The sequence below is a fragment of the Nomascus leucogenys genome, chromosome 22a, assembly GCF_006542625.1.
Source record: "Nomascus leucogenys isolate Asia chromosome 22a, Asia_NLE_v1, whole genome shotgun sequence".
In the NCBI taxonomy this organism is placed as follows: Eukaryota; Metazoa; Chordata; class Mammalia; order Primates; family Hylobatidae; genus Nomascus; species Nomascus leucogenys.
This window is the reverse complement of record NC_044402.1, coordinates 57,052,194-57,072,390: the sequence shown is the minus strand read 5'-3', so window position 1 is coordinate 57,072,390 and position 20,197 is coordinate 57,052,194. Positions and strand designations below refer to the sequence as shown.

General features: G+C 41.7%; 1 protein-coding gene across 1 annotated transcript in view; it reads left to right on the top strand.

Annotated features, from left to right (window-relative positions):
• SLC26A8 (solute carrier family 26 member 8) overlaps positions 1 to 20,197 on the top strand; it is an 84,682-nt gene that overhangs the window by 24,886 nt on the left and 39,599 nt on the right. Inside the window, exons 7-9 of the mRNA XM_030803457.1 lie at positions 4,754 to 4,918; positions 5,618 to 5,767; positions 15,514 to 15,596. Coding sequence (XP_030659317.1) covers positions 4,754 to 4,918; positions 5,618 to 5,767; positions 15,514 to 15,596 — 398 coding nt within the window. The remainder of the gene's footprint in view (positions 1 to 4,753; positions 4,919 to 5,617; positions 5,768 to 15,513; positions 15,597 to 20,197) is intronic.

The following is a 20,197-nucleotide window of genomic DNA, read 5'->3' as shown; positions in this document are numbered from 1 at the left end:
ATCCCTGAAAAGGAACTGAATAAAGGGGCTATAAACAGACCCCTTCCTTATACTGCTCCTGTGATCCACTGTGATACACCTGGAACTTCAGTGATTTATTTTTTGAAAAATCAGAGGCTGTGTGTATAGGGTGTCTCCTTAGTGACAAAACTTCTCTCTCCTCAGAAATCATCTACCACTGATTTAGGATGAGATATTGAACATTCTCTTCAGTCCTTTCTCCTCTAAGACAAAGGGTCTAAGGGACAATGGTCCAGAGCAGTGGTCTCCAACCTTTTTGCAACCAGGGACCAGTTTCCTGGAAGACAATTTTTCCACAAATGGCAGGTCGGGGCTAGGGAGGGTTGGTGGTTTTGGGATAAAGCTGTTCCACCTCAGATGACCAGGCATTTGATTCTCATAAGGAGCATGCAACCTAGATCCCTCACATGTGCAGTTCACAATAGGGTTTGTGCTTGCCTGAGAATCTAATGCTGTGGCTGATCTGACAGAAGGTGGAGAGCTCAGGCAGTGATGCTTGCTTGCCTGCTGCTCACCTCCTGCTGTGCAGCACCCGGTTCCTAACAGGCCACAAACCAGTACCAGTACCGGTCGGTGGCCCCAGGGGGTTGGGGACTCTTAGTCCAGAGCTCCACTCCTGATCTTACCTTTTAAAAAATTGCTTCATATTCTTTTTTTTTTTTTTTAGACGGAGTTTTGCTCTTGTTGCCCAGGCAGTAGTGCAGTGGGACAATCGTGGCTCACTGCAATCTCCGCCTCCCAGGTTCAAGTGATTCTCCTGCCTCAGCCTCCCGAGTAGCTGGGATTACAGGTGCATGCCACCACACCCAGCACATTTTTGTATTTTTAGTAGAGAAGGGGTTTTACCATGTTAGCCAGGCTGGTCTTGAACTCCTGACCTCAGGTGATCCACCCACCTCGGCCTCCCAAACTGTTGGGATTACAGGTGTGAGCCACTGCACCCGGCCAAAATTTGCTTTATATTCTATCAACAAGAATGGACTAATTTAGCTGGGCATGGTAGCATGTGCCTGTAGTCCCAGTTACTCAGGAGGCTGAGGTGGGAGGATCACTTGAGCCCAGGAGGTTGAGGCTGCAGTAAGCTATGATCATGCCACTGCACTCCAGCCTGAGTGGCGCAGCGAGACCCTATCTCTGAAATAATAATAATAATAATGATGGCCTTACAGGCTCACACACTATCTTTGGGTTAGTAAGCTTTAGAGCCAGATCTGGAATCCTTTATCTGCATTGACAAGGACCACAGCTAAAGGACAATAATATGAATGACTCATTAAAATCTCAAAACTTATTTTGGCACTGTCTTTAATTTCCTCTGAGAGTCTATCACCAAAAGTTCATCCACTGAACTAAAGTCACATCCTCCAGGCTTATTTCTCTTTTTTCTCAACTAACCCACTCTCTAGTTGATTTTCACTGATCTCCCCTGGGACTTTTCATTAAGTAAAGATTTATTGGGTACCTACAAAGGCAGGCTATCAAAGTGGGCAGACTCCAGCCCTGACATTATGAGCTGTGTGAACTTTGGTAAATTATTTTATCTTGGTGGGCCTCAGTTTCCTCATGTGTAAAGCAGGAATAATATTTGTTTTGCAGGGTTCTTAGGAGGATTTAGTGAAAAAAATGCATGCAAAGTATTTAGCCTAGAGCTTGTCACATAGTAAGCATCAATAAGTTATAATTAGTGGGCACAGAGAAATGAATTTGGTACTTTAACAGGGACCAAAAATTTAAAAAACAATATATAGTTTCTTGTGGTTAAAAAGTTTAATCTTGTGGGATAAGACAAAATACACAAGCAACCTTTTAATTATCAAGGGGCCTCATACATGCTTTCTCTTCTCCTTCAAGCCTCAGCTTTTTTCATCTAAAAAAGGAAGAGGGCTGGGCATGGTGGCTCACATCTGTAATCCCAGCACTTTGGGAGACTGAAGCAGGAGGACTGCTTGGGGCCAGGAGTTTGAGACCAGCCTGGGCAACATAGGGAAACTCTGTCTCTACAAAACAAAATAAAAAAAAAAAAAAGCTGGGTGTGGTGGTGCATGCCTGTAGCACACTACTATGGTCCTTATTTTAAGAAAACAAGGGCATAGAGAGGTTAAGAAAATTGCCAAAGGTCACATAGCTAAGACACCAAACTGGGATTCAGTTTTAGGGTTGTCTGATTGTAGAATCTGTGCTCTAGAAAATCTTAAGTGCAAAATAATATTCATATAAGAGTTTAGTGCCAAAAGAACATGAAGTTAAAAAATAACCTCTAGTTGAGCTGAAGTTATCTGGGAAGGAAACAACTATTTATTGAGCCCTCCCTTTCATTCATTCAACATTTAGTACTGGCTTCCTGTAAGAATGGCAGATAGGTTTCATCTCACAGGCCAACCCTGACTGATTAACAGTGGCTGCCTAGAATATTATGTTAACACTGAATGTGATGCCATATTACAGTGGGCAAGAAAGAGTTCTACGGCAATTGCAGATTTTTGCCATTTACAAGATGGAAGGCAGGGATGGTATGAAGAAGAGTGACATATATTCGCATATATGAGTGATACATATTTGTCACTATTTTCAGATCTGAGCTAGGTATTTTACATGTGTGATGAAATTTAATCTATTCGAAACACTTTACATTCAATATTATTCACATTTTATAGATGAGGAAACTGAGGTTCAGAGAGTTAACTTGCCCACACTTACACAGCCAGTGAGTGGCTGGGCCAGGACTGAAGCCAGATTCTCCAATCCCGGGAACCATGCTTTTTTCACCACACTCCTTAAAGGAGAGGAATTTTAGTGAGCTCTTGAAAGAGGTGATGCAGGCCAGCCACAGTGGCTCACACCTGTAATTCCAGCACTTGGGGAGACCAAGGTGGGTGGATCACTTGAAGTCAAGAGTTTGAGACCAGCCTGGCCAATATGGCAAAACCCTGTCTCTACTTAAAAATACAAAAATTAACCAGGTGTGGTGCTGGGCGCCTGTAATCCCAGCTACTTGGGAGGCTGAGGTGGGAGAATCACCTGAACCTGGGAGGCAGAGGTTGCAGTGAGCCAAGATTATACCACTGCACTCCAGCCTGGGTGACAGAGCAAGACTCCGTCTCAAAAAAAAAGAAAAAGAGACTCCGTCTCAAAAAAAAAAAAAAAAGAGAGAGAGAGAGAGATGATGCACATGGATTGGCAGAGATGGAAAAAAGAGGGGCTCATGCATAAGCACAGAAGTAGGAGTCAGCCAGTCACGCAAGAAATAGGAAGCAGACTGGCCTGACTAGAGTAAAAGAGCACATTGGGCGGCAATGACAGGAGATTAAGAGAGACACAGTGCCGGGCTGATTGAAAGCTTTGAAACGAAAACCTGTTAAAGCAAAATGATTTATTGTTCCAAATTTGTTTGTTTTCTGAGAGCTTTCAGTGGAGTGGAGAGTGAAGTGACCATTGTAGGCTTTAAGACTTCTGTTTTGCTCCTTTCCACCCTGCTTACTGAAAAGTCTTCATTGGGCTGTGCCAGTTTTCTTAACCTACCCTCTTTTTGTTTTTTATTTTTCTTGTTGTAGAGACAAAGTGTCGCCATGTTGCCCAGGCTCGTCTCAAATTCGTGAGCTCAAGCGACCCTCCCACTTGAGCCTCCCAAAGTGCTGAGATTACAGGCATGAGCCACTACACCCAACCTAATTGTGGTTTTTATTATAAAAGATGAACATCTCAAATAGTAAAAAAGTGTATAAATTATCAAATGTTGTCCCCAACCTCTAACCCCATTCCCCAATGATTAATTTCTGTTAATCATTTGAGGTCTATCCTTTTAGATCCTGTGTGTATAAAATTTTATTATATACTATATAACATAAATTTTACACATGCATATTGACATGTAAAATACCTTTTTTTATTTTTCTTCAGGATATGCATATCCTGAAAACATAAATAAATTCAATTTAATTATTCTCAGTAAAGGTAAGAGTCAAAGACCAAGAAGTTTGAGCTCGATCCCACTGTTTTGGAATTCTCTTCTCCTTTATGAAAAGCTGTATTCCTCAGAGGAATATTAACATCTCCTGAAAAGGGCTATCAAAGCTTCTAGTGAAAGAGGTTTCAAAAGGCAAAGGCAGGCCAGGCACAGTGCATTCATGCCTGTAATCCCAGGGTTTTGGGAGGCCAAAACAGGAGAATCACTTGAGGTCAGGAGTTCAAGACCAGCCTAGGTAACATAGCAAGACCCCTCCGTCTCTACCAAAAAAAAAAAAAAAAAAAAAAGCCCAGTGTATGCATCTGTAGTCCCAGCTATTTGGGAAGTTGAAGCAGAGAATCCCTTGTGCCCAGGAGTTTGAGGTTACAGTGAGCTATGATCGCACCACTGCACTCTGGCCTGGGCAACAGAGTAAGATACTGTCTCATAAATAAATAAATACGCAAAGACTTGTTCTGATCACCTTGTCCCTGCTTTGCCCAAGTCAACCTAGAGAGCAGTAGATTCTAGGGCAAAAACTTAAGTGAGCTGACTGCTCACAAAGAAGGAAAGGAGTAGTGTGGGCTAGCACTTGTCGGGAGCCTCTGATCAACATACAAGGACCCATGTTATCAACTTCTGTTCATTAGGGAAAGAGAGTTACAAGAGTTACCAAAGGGGCCTATCTTAACTTTTCTGTTGGAAACCCTTCTTTTCCTGGGGAGCGCCATTGGTGCCATTGGTGGATTGAAGACATTCTGCCCCACTCTGGTTTTCTCTTCTCTGCAGCTAATAATGGGCGTATTGCGTTTGGGCTTCATTGCTACTTACCTTCCGGAGTCTGCAATGAGTGCTTACCTGGCTGCTGTGGCACTGCATATCATGCTGTCCCAGCTGACTTGCATCTTCGGGATTATGATTAGTTTCCATGCCGGTCCCATCTCCTTCTTCTATGTGAGTAATTTCAACTCTTACCCTGAGTTACAAATGCCACTCCTTTTGCCTCCAAAGAGAGGTGGAGCTCCGTAGGGAGACTCCTGCCCATTCTGAAAGGAGACACAGCCTATAGGCAGCTCAGTCAAGAGGGTACTAGAAATATTTCCCTTTATTGGAGAATTAGGATCTTGATTAATTGCAGATGCCAGTTAGACCATGCTTTCAGTTGACTAACCATTTCAGCTCAGCCTTTTAAACTATCATGATATACATTAAAATTTGGCCTTTAAGATATTGTATCTATCACAGTTCTTCTCATTACCTACCTTATAACAGACATGTATCCTAAAACCTCTAAAGGATATACAAGACTAAGTAGTTCCTGAATGTAAGAATAGGGTAGGGGCTAAGCTACAGTATATTATTTGGGAAAACTAATAACTATTGGCTTATAAACAGAACTTCTAGGGCCTGTTCATTATACTAAAACATACAGTGTATTCTCTCCTTATTCTTATTGAACATTACTCTCCCTCTTTTTACAAAAATGGCCACCCCCACCATGCTTGCCCTCACTGTTCTAGTAATACCCATAAAGACCTTTGTACCCAGAAACTCTACTTGGGGACTTCTTTTTGAGTTAATCTACAGTGTCAATTTCTAGACAGGCAATTACTACATCCCTTTCTAAGCCTCCATAATTTTATTTTCTTTCAGGACATAATTAATTACTGTGTAGCTCTCCCAAAAGCTAATTCCACCAGCATTCTACTATTTCTAACTGTTGTTGTTGCTCTGCGAATCAACAAATGTATCAGAATTTCTTTCAATCAGTATCCCATTGAGTTTCCCATGGAATTATTTCTGGTAGGTGTTTTTGATGTCCCAAATTCATAGTTTGCATAATTTTAGTATTTTAAAAAAATGCTGAGTTGAATTGTATAAAAGCTGAATACATTTAGTTTTCAATATATGCTTATATTTGTGAAAACATGCTTGTTTTCTTTTTCTAAAATATTCTAACACTATAGTTGACAAATAAAAATTGAATCTATTGCTTATGATGTGATATTTTGATATAGATATACATTGTGAAATGTTTAAATCAAGTTTTTTTTTTTTTTTTTTTTTGACAGAGTCTTGCTCTGTTGCCCAGGATGGAGTGCAGTGGTGCAATCTTGGCTCACTGCAACCTCTGCCTCCCAGGTTCAAGCAATTCTCTTGCCTCAGCCTCCTGAGTAGCTGGAATTACAGGCGTGTGCCACAATGGCAAGCTAATTTTTGTATTTTTTTAATAGAGACAGGGTTTCACCTTGTTGGCCAGGCCGGCCTCAAACTCCTGACCTCAGGTGATCCACCTGTCTCGGCCTCCCAAAGTGCTGGGATTACAGGCGTGAGCCACCATGCCTGGCCTAATTATCATTTTTAATTGTTGTCACCTTGCAACGCTAGCAGCAGTTATTATTTTTGTTGTGAGAACATTTAAGATCTACTCTTTTAGCAATTTCAAGTACACATTATTAACTATAGTCACAATAGCAGAATAGATCTCCCTCACAAAATGCTTATTCTCCGAGTACTTTTATCTATTGCCTCGTTCTCATAGTATTTCAAAGATAAGGAATTTTTTCCCCTTATGAAAGAAATACGGGCTCATTCTAAGTTTGAAAAACATAAGGAAGTTTAAAAAAGTGGTAGAGGAATAGAAATTCCTATAGTTGCACCATCCAAAGTCAACGACTATTGATACTTCAGTATTTTCAGTTGTTCACTCCTTTCTTCTCTCAGACAAACATATGACAGGACTAGCCTCAATGTTGGTGAATTTCCATCTTTTTCTACATAAATGTTTTATTTTTATTTTAATGTAGTTGAAATCATACTGTTATTCAACCTCCATTCCTTCTCACTATGCTACAATAAGGAAATTGAGGCAGCTCATCCCTGGACTTGAACATAGGAGCACATCTAGATTAGAAGATGTCAGACTCAGAGGACCTTCCTAAAAAATTAAAATAAAATCCAAGAGTTGAGGCATAAGCAATCTCATGTTAAATGATAACAGGCAAAGGGCCAAAGAACCAAGGAGGAAATGAATAGCCCTTTCCTATGGCTAGAACCAGATGCATTCACAAAGGAAACATACAATGTTCATGGAGAAACAACTGGAAGATTTGAACATCTTGTTCAATAAGAACCCATACCCAAACCTCAGCCTTCAGAAAGAAATGGCCTCAAAAATGGACATGTATCCAACAGTACAGGTTTGGCTCAAGAACCATACAGCAGAGGCCAGTGCGGTGGCTCATGCCTGTAATCCAGCACTTTGGGAGGCCAAGGCGGGCAGATCACCCGAGGTCGGGAGTTCGAGACCAGCCTGACCAACATGGAGAAACCCTGTCTCTACTAAAAATACAAAACTAGCCGGGGGTGGTGGCACATGCCTGTAATCCCAGCTACTCGGGAGGCTGAGGCAGGAGAATGGCGTGAACCCAGGAGGCGGAGCTTGTAGTGAGCCGAGACAGTGCCACTGCACTCCAGCTTGGGTGAAAGAGCGAGACTCCGTCTCAAAAAAAAAAACAAAAAAAAAAAACCGAAAACAAAAAAAAACAGAACAAAATTCAAGAAAGCAAAATGCAAGCTTATTCAGCAAACACAATCTCAACAACAGCAATTAGCTGAGGATAGAGTCAAGACCAGTCCTTCCTAAGAAATACAGATATACCAGCCAAATCTCCTAATGATGCCTATCTTGTAGTCCTAGTTTATACAGATCATTGGGCACCCTGGTTGCAACTCACGTTATGCCCCCATGTTAAGGTCCCTACAGATGACTTTGTTGTCCACAAAACAGTTCATTTTGACTGCTGCCAAGATCCTAGAATATACCGCTTCTGCTTCTATCCCATTTTTGGAATCCTGAGTTTATTCTCCATGCTTCAATTCTAATTCTTTTGACTGTTCACCTCTACAAAGTAGAGAGAGATACTAGACACAAAAGGTAACATATTGTAATGTGTGTAATGATTTCCTACAAGAGTACTTTTCAGCAATAAGGAACAAACTGGAGATATACACACACACACATTGTGTGTACAACATGGATGGATTTCAAAAACATTATGTAGCATGAAAGAAAAAAGACACAAAAGGCTATATACTGTATAATTCCCTTATATGAATTCCTAGAGCAGGAAAAACTAATCTGTCATGACAAAAAGATTAGTGGCTACCCATGTGGAAAAATTAAATAGTAAGTGGTAGAAAACTAATTTATCAGGGTGATGGAAATATTTCATGTGCTAATTAGCTGTTAATTAGGGTGGCAGTTACCTGGTGTATAAATTCCTCAAAACATAGAACTGGCCGGGCGTGGTGGCTCGTGCTTGTAATCCCAGCACTTTGGGAGGCCGAGGTGGGCAGATCATGAGGTCAGGAGATCGAGACCATCCTGGCCAACATGGTGAAACATCATCTCTAGTAAAAATAAAAAACTGGCTGGGCGCGGTGGCTCACGCCTGTAATCCCAGCACTTTGGGAGGCTGAGGCGGGCAGATCACGAGGTCAGGAGATCGAGACCATCCTGGCTAACACGGTGAAACCCTGTCTCTACTAAAAATACAAAAAAAAATTATCCGGGCGTGGTGGCGGGCGCCTGTAGTCCCAGCTACTCGGGAGGCTGAGGCAGGAGAATGGCGGGAACCCGGGAGGTGGAGCTTGCGGTGAGCTGAGATCGAGCCACTGCTCTTCAGCCTGGGCGACAGAGCAAGACTCCGTCTCAAAAAAAAAAAAAAAAAAAAAAACTTAGCCGGGCGAGGTGGCAGGCGCCCGTAGTCCCAGCTACTCGGGAGGCTAAGGCAGGAGAATGGCGTGAACCTAGGAGGCAGAGCTTGCAGTGAGCCGAGGTCACACCACTGTACTCCAGCCTGGGCAACAGAGCAAGATTCCGTCTCAAAAAAAAAAAAAAAAAACATATAGAACTGTATGTCTAAAAGCTGTGCACTTTATTGTATCTAAATTATATGTTAATAAAAATAAATATATATAACAAAGAAATTGAGGCAAACGAGATGTTAAATGTTTTTTCTAATCTGTGTCATTAGTAAGTAGCAGAACTAGGGCTCACTGTCTAATAATAATGTTTCTTGTTTCTTTTCTTTTCTTTTTTCTTTGAGACAGAATCTCGCTCTGTCACCCAGGCTGGAGTGCAGTGCCACGATCTTGGCCCACTGCAACCTCTGCCTCCCAGATTCAAGCGATTCTCCTTCCTCAGCCTCCCAAGTAGCTGGGATTACAGGCGCCCACCACCATGCCCAGCTGATTTTTATATTTTTAGTAGAGACGGGGGTTTCACCATGTTGGCCAGGCTGGTCTCAAACTCCTGACCTCAAGTAAACTGCCCGCCTCAGTGTCCCAAAGTGCCAGGATTACAGGCATGAGCCAACGCACCTGGCCTTTTGTTTCTTTTCTAAAATCTGCTGATAAAATTTATCTTTTACAGTTATAATTAACACTTTACCATGATAAAGATATTTTCATCAATAATGCTCAGATTTTCTAAGTCAGCATTTTTCATTTTAAGATTGCTGAATTCGGGGCCGGGCACGGTGGCTCATGCCTATAATCTCAGCACTTTGGGGGGCAGAGGTGGGCCGACCACCTGCGGTCAGGAGTTCAAGACCAGCCTGGCCAACATGGTGAAACCTTGTCTCTACTAAAAATACAAAAATTAGCTGGGCATGGTGGCATGTGCCTGTAATACCAGCTACTCCAGAGGCTGAGGCAGGAGAATGACTTAATCCAGGAGGCGGAGGTCGCAGTGAGCCAAGATCGTGCTACTGCCCTCCAGCCTGGGCGACAGAGCAAGACTCCATGTAAAAAAAAAAAGAAAAAAGAAAAGAAAAGTTGCTGAATTTTTGGGTTTCAATGAGAATTATTTCTTTTTTAAGTGGTGGTTTGTGGCAAAGATGCTTAAAGTTAACCAAGTAATCATGTGCCCCCTGCACCTCCCAGTCTCTCTTGCAATTAGGAGGACCCTGTGACTTTTGAGCCAGAGTAGAGGTGAATAGGCGCAAGTTCCCTCTTCTTTCCTCCCCTGCTATGATGATGACAGGGGCAGTATGTTAAGAAAATGGAGACCGGGAGCGGTGGCTCACGCCTGTAATCCCAGCACTTTGGGAGGCCAAGACAGGCAGATCACGAGGTCAGGAGATCAAGACCATCCTGGCTAACATGGTGAAACCCTGTTTCTACTAAAAATACAAAAAAATTAGCTGGGCATGGTGGTGTGCACCTGTAGTCCCAGCTACTCGGGAGGCTGAGGCAGGAGAATGGCATGAACCCAAGAGGCGGAGCTTGCAGTGAGCTGAGATCATGCCACTGCACTCCAGCCTGGGAGACAGCAAGACTCTGTCTCAAAAAAAGAGAAAAGAAAATGGAATCCCCAAGTGAAATTAGCTCAAATTCCTGGGGCACTGTTTGCAAAGAACCTGCCTGAGAGACACCAACCCACCATGGACTTTGGGCAAAAAAAAAACTTCGATGTGTTAAAATGCTACAATCTCATGGCTTGTACGTTGCCACAGCATAACCCACTTATACTAACTAATCCAGGTCTATCCTCTTCAAGGTTGAAAAATACTGCCTTGGGACTTTAGACTAAACTTTCTTATAACTGTTGCCTACTTCTTGTAGAGGTGCATATTCTTTTGCCTTTGAATGTTTGAAAAGCTATTAATTCATAAAGGCCAGAAGCTGAAAGGCTTGTTTTTCAAAAGATTTTTCAAAACCCTGAAGGATATCCAGCAATCCCACTATTGGGTATATATCTAAAGGAAATGAAATCAGTATGTTAAATAGATACCTGCACTTTCATGTTCGCTGCAGCACTATTTAAAACACCTAAGATATGGAATCAACCCAAGTGTTCATCAACAGATAAATGGATACATGTAGTATATACAGGTATTAGTTGACAGACATGTAACAAAAAGTGATTTTTTAAAAAATGTGGTATACATATACAGTGGAATACTATTCAGCCTTTTAAAAAAAGGGAATCCTTCTCCTTAAAGCCTGGGTATTTGGTTTAAAAAATTAAAATAAAATAAAAAATAAAAAGAAGGAAATCTTGTCATTTGGGACAACGTGGATGAACCCAGAGGACATGTTAAGTGAAATAAGCCAGGCACAGAAAGAAAAGTACTGCATGATCTCATTTATATGTGGAATCTAAAAAGGTTGAACTCATTGAAGTGAAGAGTAGAATGGTGGTTACCAGGGTCTAGAGTTGCAGGAGAGTGGTTTGGGGAGATGTTGGCCAAAGGATGCAAAATTTCAGTTTGATAAGAGGAATAATTTCAAGAGATCTGTTGTACAACATAGTAACTACAGTTAGTAACAATGTATCATATTCTTGAAAATTGCCAAGAGATTAGATTTTAAGTGTTTTCACCACACCAAAAAAGATATATAGGCATGGTAGCTCACACCTGTAATTTCAGCACTTTGGGAGGCCGAGGCTGGTGGATCACCTGAGATCAGGAGTTCAATACCAGCCTGGCCAACAGGGAGAAACCCTGTGTCTACTAAAAATACAAAATTAGCTGGGCATCGTGGCACATACCTATAATCCCAGCTACTTGGGAGACTGAGGCAGGAGAATTGCTTGAACCCAGGAGGTGAAGGTTGCAGTGAGCCGGGATTGTGCCATTGCACTCCAGCGCGGGCAACAAGAGCAAAACTCCGTCTCAAAAAAAAAAAAAAAAAAGATGTATATGTGAAGTAATGCATATGTTAATAGCTCGATTCAGCCATGCCACAATGTGTATATATATATTTTAAAACATGTTGTATATGACAAATATATATGATTTTTATTTGTTAATTCTTAAAAACAAAACCCTGGATACAAATGGTTCTCTAGAGCTCAGGAAACAATGTGTATGTGGAGTTTGTAGGGTGCAGTCAGAGGCAGCCTCTTCTTTCCCAGCCCTGCTCTGGCACCTTAGGAGGCTACAGCTTTGTAGTCACCGGCAGACAGCAGCCATGAACAGATAGCAGCCCTCTTTTTTTTTTTTTTTTTTTTTTAGACGGAGTCTTACTCTGTCTCCTAGTGGGGAGTGCAGTGGCGCAATCTCAGCTTACTGCAGCCTCTGCCTCCCAGGTTCAAGCGATTCTCCTGCCTCAGCCTCCCAAGTAGCTGGGATTACAGGCACACACCACCATACCTGGCTAATTTTTGTATTTTTAGTAGAGACGGGTTTCACCATGTTGGCCAGGATGGTCTCGATCTCCTGACCTCGTGATCTGCCCACCTCAGCCTCCCAAAGTGCTGGGATTACAGGCATGAGCCACCGTGCCCAGCCCTCTCTTAAGAGACATCAGCACCAAGGATCATAGTGATGTTCCTTCAAGCAGTCTGTAAACCCAGATGTATCTGACACAGGTCTCAATCAATTTAGAAAGTTTATTTTGCCAAGATTAAGGAAGCCCCTGTGACATAGCCTCTGGAGGGAGGTCCTGCCAACATGTTCAGGGTCCAGCTTGCTTTTATACATTAGGGAGACACAATATATCAATCAATACCTGTAAGATTTACACTGGTTTGATCTGGAAGGGTGGGACAACTTGAAGGGGTGGGGGCTTCCATATCACAGGCAGATTTAAAATTTTTCTGATTGGTAATTCATTGAAAGAGTTATTATCAATAGAGACGAATGTCTGGGTTATGGTAAGGGGTTGTGGAGACGAAAGTTGTGTCATGCAGATGAAGCCTCCAAGTAGCAGGCTTCAAAGAGAATGGGTTGTAAATGTTTCTTATCAGACTTAAGGGTCTGTTTTGAGGTTAATGCTTCTTGGCTTTTCCTGAATTCCAAAAGGGAGGAGGGATATAATGAAGTATGTCTGACCCCTGCTTCAATCATGGCCTGAACTAGTTTTTTCAGGTTAACTTCAGAATTCCCTTGGCCAAGAGATGGGATCCATTCAGATGACTGGGGGCCTTAGAATTTTGTTTTTGGTTTACACAGCCTTGAAAGCAATCAATGTGAACCAGAGTTATAAGGCAAGAAGAGAAGTGAGAGTGCAAAGAATGCTGTGGTTTGACTATGGCTGACAGATTGGTTTGTGAGCCACAGTCAAGATATTCCTCTGGGGGCCAAGCTCCGTGTCTCACGCCTGTAATCCCAGCACTTCGGGAGGCGGAGGCAGGTGGATTGCTCGAGGTCAGGAGTTCGAGACCAGCCTAGCCAATATGGTGAAACCTCATCTCTACTAAAAATAAAAAAAATTAGCTGGGCATAGTGGTGCACGCCTGTAGTCCTAGCTACTCGGGAGGTGGAGGCAGGAGAATTGCTTGAACCCAGGAGGCAGAGGTTGCAGTGAGCCAACATTGTGCCACTGCACTCCAGCCTGGTCAGCAGAACAAAGACTCTGTCTCGAAAAAAAAAAAAAAAAGAAGAAGAAGAAGAAAGAAAGAAAAGAAGAATACATTCCTTTGGAGAATGCTATAAGTAATTACAGTGCTCCATGAGGTGAGGTAGGGGAGGAAACAGAGGTCCAGCAATAAAATAGGTGAAGGCTTACAATAATTGCAATTTAGGCATTAACCTTTTTTGTGACCTAATTTGTGCTCACAGGCTATTGAAGCCTGCAACACACTACCTACACACATGTCAAGTCAAGTGATGGGGATACAGTTTCTGCCACATAGCAGGGATTAGAGATGCAGGGTAGAACCAGAAAAAGGCCTCCCTGTTTCCCTTAGCAGTGAGGAAAATGAGAGAGGGAGGATGGAGGCGCCCATGGTCTAGGGTCTAAAATGCCTCTCACAGCACCCACAAAGAAATTACTAATGTTTAGATGTGCTGGAGGAAATGGCACACATCTATCAATCTGTCCTTAAGAGAGCAGACTCGGCCAGGCACAGTGGCTCACGCCTGTAATCCCAGCACTTTGGGAGGCCGAGGTAGGAGGATCACCTGAGGTCAGGAATTCAAGACCAGCCTGGCCAACTTGGCGAAACCCCATCTCTACTAAAAAATACAAAAAATTAGCCGGGTGTGGTGGCACATGCCTGTAATCCCAGCTACTTAGGAAGCTGAGGCATGAGAATCACTTGAACCCAGGAGGCAGAGGTTGCGGTGAGCTGAGATTGCGCCACTGCACTCCAGCCTGGGCAACAAGAGCAAAACTCCATTTCAAAAAAAAAAAAAAGCAGACTCAATATTTAGGAAAATTTTCAAGGCAACAGCTGCGATCCAGGTAGACTATACTGATAATTCAAGGGTCCCTTGGCTATAAGAAATTATACATATGTTAATAATTTATGTATATTTAAGCTATATAGCAAACACAAAAAATGTAACAATAGTTGTCTTTGGATGAGTTATTTCTGTTTTTCAATGTTTCATATTTCTTCATTTTTCTCTGTGAACAAGTATTACCTTTATACTGGAAATAAGAGTTCCTTGCCATACTTGCCATACTTCTTGCCTCTTAACTATATAAAAACCAAGACTCTTCTTCTCTGATCCAAGCTGTAATCCAGATTCTTCCTTCCATTCTAATCTGTAGACTTCCTAGCAGTCTTCATCTGATAACAGTATCACAGGTTAGACAAGTGCTGTTCTGTTCAGCGTCTGGTTGAACTCCTGCAGTAGATGCTGGGGAAAGAGGTATGTGTTAGTAGGAAGAATGGGATAAAGCAACTGTATAATTGCTATTTTAAAACATAGAAATTGAGGTCTCTTGTTTCTGGTTTAATCTGCATTGACGCAGAGTCTTTATAAGCTATAACAGCTGCTAGGTTGTCTCTTTTCCCTCTAATTAAAAATCAGGGACTAGAAGGAGAATTGCCATTTTATTTTATTTTATTTTATTATACTTTAAGCTTTAGGGTACATGTGCACATTTTTAGAAGTAAATGAAAGGGGGGAAGCACATAGTTGCTTTGCTACAGAAATTTTCTTTGTGCAATTAAATGTTGCTCCATATTATTAAGGGTTAATCATGTTTCTCTTTTGGTATACCTCAACAAGCCCCTAAAAGGCATACCTGTATTACTACAATGTACCTGGAACTAAAAACTTTTGAAACTAAAAACTTGATACAGCCATTATCTGAAAACATGTTTATATTAATCTAGATGTTTAAAGTTAGTGGGGAGATTCCCCACTTCCTGATAAACTCTGAAATACACAACTCTTTATTTAAAGAGGAGCAAAGAGGTATTTTCCAAGTCATTCAGTATTTAAATGGATCGATCTCACTGAAAGCCATTGAGATTCAAATATATTAAATATTAAAATAAGAAAAAATAAATAAAGTTGGTGGGGATACAGAAGTTCATGGCATCCATTTGTTCCCATCATGTTCACAGACCAAGTTGTTTTGCACTCTGGCTTAGAGAACCAAAAGAATCAGGGAAGATCTCTAATGCCTGCCTCGCTCCGTTGAACTAGCCATGCCTCTCTCTCCAATTTGCATGCATAGGGACTGCTGCCTGTTTCATTTTCTGTCCTGCCAGAGGCTATGGGCAACTCTGCTCCTGGAAGCGATACACTATATTTAGGTATTCATATGCCCCCCCCCTTTTTTTTTACCCCCTACAGATTATTGGCTTCACTGTGATTGCAAACAAGATAAGCATGGCCACAGAAACCAGCCAGACGCTTATTGACATGATTCCTTATAGGTCAGTAATTCCACTTTTCAAGATTGCTTGTCTTTCTGATACCCTCTCTTAGCCTCTGACCACACAGCCTGATTGATATTTTCTACTAGCAGTCTCTGGCCAAAGCAAAATTCATTTTAGAACACAGAGGTTCATGAAAGGAGAAGGGCTAGGGACAACTCCTTGTGTCTTCTCTGGTCAGCCTCTGTCTCTCTTCTCATAGTTGAGCCAATCCCCTTATCCAGGAAAACTGTTGTATGCACTGAATACCAGAGAATCTCATGTTTTTTTTCATAGCACATGATAGGCCTTCTCAACTACCATACCTCTCTGATTAATTCTCAAGGGGTGGACAAGAGATGCCTCGGTTTTTCTAGCCTCTCTCCTGTGGCTCTGTGTTCAGAAGATGAACGTTCCTTCTGCCTTCACAAACTTAGACTAAATAGATGCCCTATTTTTATTTATTTATTTATTTTTGAGACAGGGTCTCACTCTGTTGCCTAGGCTGGAGTGCAGTGGTGCAATCATGGCTCACTGCAGCCTTGAATTCTCAGGCTCAAGTGATCCTCCCTCCTCAGCTCTCTGAGTAGCTGCGACTACAGGCGCACACCACCCCGCACTGCCATGCCCAGCTAATTTTTTGCATTTTTAATGGAGACAGCATTTTGCCGTGTTGCTCAGGCTGGTCTCAAAATCCTGGGCTTAAACATTCTTCCTGCCTTGGTCTCCTATAGTGCTGGGATTACAGGCATGAGCCACAGTGCCCGGTCAGAATTGGTGCCCTTGAGCAACATTATTTTCTTACTCTGGATAGAAAGTGATCTTCAAATAGCCTGGCATATGGAGTTCTTAAGGACTCACAATCAATTTACATTATAATTCTTACCAGTGACTATGAGGCACGGCTCTTGCTTCTGTTAGGAAATTATTTTTTTTAACCTTAATCAGATGAATCACATTAGCTAAGAAAGGCAATATACTGCAGTTTCTTGACTCACAGAGAGACTTTTGAAGAGCATTGCCCACTTCCTCACGTTGTATAATAAGGAATCCTGTAAAGAGTGAAGCATACTTGCTAAACTCCAGGATCACAAAATGTAGGCTTTTTTTTTTCTTTTCTTTTTGAGACAAGTCTTGCTCTGTCACCCAGGCTGGAGTGCAATGCGCCATATCAGCTCACTGCAACCTCCACCTCCCGGGTTCAAGTGATTCTCTGCTCCGCCTCCTGAGTAGCTGGAATTACAGGTGCCTGCCACCACGCCTGGCTAATTTTTGTATTTTTTGTAGTGACAGGGTTTCACCATGTTGGTCAGGCTGATCTTGAACTCCTGGACTCAGGTGATCCTCCCACCTCCACCTCCCAAAGTATTGGGATTACAGGCAAAAGTCACCACACCTGGGCAAATGTAGGCTATTTTGACACAATCAGTTTGAACGAGTCTCATAACCTACCCAGTTCTCAATGAAATCTGACGATGGCTGAATCAACTTGAAATTCCAGTCAATTAAAAAATGTGGGCAGACACCACCTAGGTACTAGGGAGTACAAAGATAAGCAAGACACGCTCTCTGTCCTCTGGAAAAAAATAAAATAAAATAACAAGAACAACAGTGGGATTGACACTTTACATATTTGTATTATTTCATTTGCTCCCCACAGTAATGCTTTGAGGTAGATACTGTCTTCTTTTTTACGCTAAGGAAACTAAGGCTTCCCATGTTTGAATTACTTAGCACATTGCTCCTCCATGGCAGAGCTATCATTTGAACATATTTCTCCTTAATTCCAAAGTCTATAATTATAACCACTCTGTTATACTTACACAATATGCTTCTTTTATCAATGACTTCAAAACCACACAGCCAGGCTGGGCACAGTGCCTCATTCCTGTAATCCCAGCACTTTGGGAGGCTGAGGCAGGTGGATCACTTGAGGCTAGGAGTTCGAGACCAGCCTGGCCAACATGGTGAAACCCCATCTCTACTAAAAATACAAAAACTAGCTGGGCATAGTGGTGTGTGCCTGTAATCCCAGCTACTTGGGAGGCTAAGGCAAGAGAATCACTTGAACCCAGGAGTTGGAGGTTGCAGTAAGCCAGGATCATGCCACTGCACTCCAGCCTGGGCAATAAAGGGAGACTATCTCAAAAAGTAAAAAAGAAAAAAGAAAAAACCCACACAGCCAAGTTTTGCTTATCTCTTATAAGATTCAAAGGTACAGATGGACAAGTGAGCATTTCAGAAGTCTAATTTTAAGCGTTGCTTTGAGCTTTCTCTTTTATTATGTATTTATCCAGGGCTGCTAGAGAATAGTAAGATTGGACAATTTAAGTTAGCTCCTGCTGTGTCCATGTCCCCTTTTAACCTCATTTGCTAACAAGAATTGACTGTTACAGAGAACAGAAAGGAAAAACAGTAGTTTATGTTGTTATCATACTAAATATTCACGCTTTATTAATATAGATTGGGGTAGTAAATTACATTTACTGTGTACCTCTTTGGGACAGCCTCATTCTTACCTAGCTTCTTAAAAAGACAAAAAGGTGGAATTTGATAATAACTTAAATTCCTACCTCTAAGCATTCAGTTGTGCTTCTACTTAGCTCATTACCTGGAAAACGCAAAGGAGCTTGTAAGTTATAAATTATTTTATTATTTTTTTTGAGACAGAGTCTTGCTCTGTCACCCAGGCTGGAGTGCAGTGGCACCATCTCAGCTCACTGCAACCTCCGCCTCCCCGGTTCACACCATTCTTCTGCCTCAGCCTCCCAAGTAGCTGGGACTACAGGCGCCTGCCACCACGCCCGGCTAATTTTTGTATTTTTAGTAGAGATGGGGTTTCACCGTGTTAGCCAGAATGGTCTCGATCTCCTGACCTTGTGATCTGCCCACCTTGGCCTCCCAAAGTGCTGGGATTACATGTGTAAGCCATCGCGCCTGGCCATAAGTTATAAATTATAAATAAAGAATTAAAATAGACATAGTAGGGCCAGACACAGTGGCTCATGCCTGTAATCCCAGCACTGTGGGAGGCTGAGGCAGGCAAATCGCTTGAGCTCAGAATTTCAAGACCTACCTGGGCAACATGGTGAGACTCCGTTTCTACAAAAAAAAAAAAAAAAAAAAATTAGCCAGGTGTGGTGGCATGCATCTGAAATCCTAGCTACTTGGGAGGCTGAAATGGGAGGATTTATTGAGGAAGGATGAGGCTGCAGTGAGCCATGATCACACCACTGCACTCCAGCCTGGGCGACACAGCAAGACCCAGTCTCAATACAAAAAAAAAGAAGAAGAAAAGAAGAAGAAGAAGAAGACATAGTTGAATGGTGAATAAAATGATATTTAGCTCTTTGAGGTGCTAAAAAGTGAATTCTTTCTACTCAAAAATAAAATTTTAAATGCAAGAACTAATAAGAAATTTTAATTAGATAAGGGATTATTTGCTTTGTGGAAATATATATCACAAAATTTCTTTTAAGATAATTTTCCTAAGGGTATTTACATGATTCATTTTGTTGAATTTGGATTTGTATATAATTTATCAGAAGGAAATCAACTGTTGAGGCATACATATTTGTCTTTGATGAAATGATTAAAGACAATCAAAAGAACAAATAAGCGTTTCAAATAGCAAACCTTATCTAAAACACTTAGTTTTTTCTTCTGACTTAGAAAGTAATCTAGAGAAATAAAAAAGGAAGCATATTTGTGCTTCCAGATTTGACTTAAAGAATTATGCCAGTATGGATCTATGGAAAAACACCACTCCCCCCAAATCATCAAGATTTCTTTTTTTTTTTTTTAAATCCATGTTTATTACAAGTTATATTATACAATTTTTCTTTTTTTTTTATTATACTTTAGGGTTTTAGGGTACATGTGCACAATGTGCAGGTTTGTTACATATGTATCCATGTGCCACGTTGATTTCCTGCACCCATTAACTCATCATTTAGCATTAGGTGTATCTCCTAATGCTGTCCCTCCCTCCTCGCCCCACCCCACAACAGTCCCCGGAGTGTGATGTTCCCCTTCCTGTGTCCATGAGTTCTCATTGTTCAATTCCCACCTATGAGTGAGAACATGCGGTGTTTGGTTTTTTGTCCTTGCGATAGTTTACTGAGAATGATGTTTTCCAGTTTCATCCATGTCCCTACAAAGGACACGAACTCATCATTTTTTATGGCTGCATAGTATTCCATGGTGTATATGTGCCACATTTTCTTAATCCAGTCTATTGTTGTTGGACATTTGGGTTGGTTCCAACTCTTTGCTATTGTGAATAGTGCCGCAATAAATATACGTGTGCATGTGTCTTTATAGCAGCATGATTTATAGTCCTTTGGGTATATACCCAGTAATGGGATGGCTGGGTCAAATGGTATTTCTAGTTCTAGATCCCTGAGGAATCGCCACACTGACTTCCACAATGGTTGAACTAGTTTACAGTCCCATCAACAGTGTAAAAGTGTTCCTATTTCTCCACATCCTCTCCAGCACCTGTTGTTTCCTGACTTTTTAATGATGGCCATTCTAACTGGTGTGAGATGGTATCTCACTGTGGTTTTGATTTGCATTTCTCTGATGGCCAGTGATGATGAGCATTTCTTCATGTGTTTTTT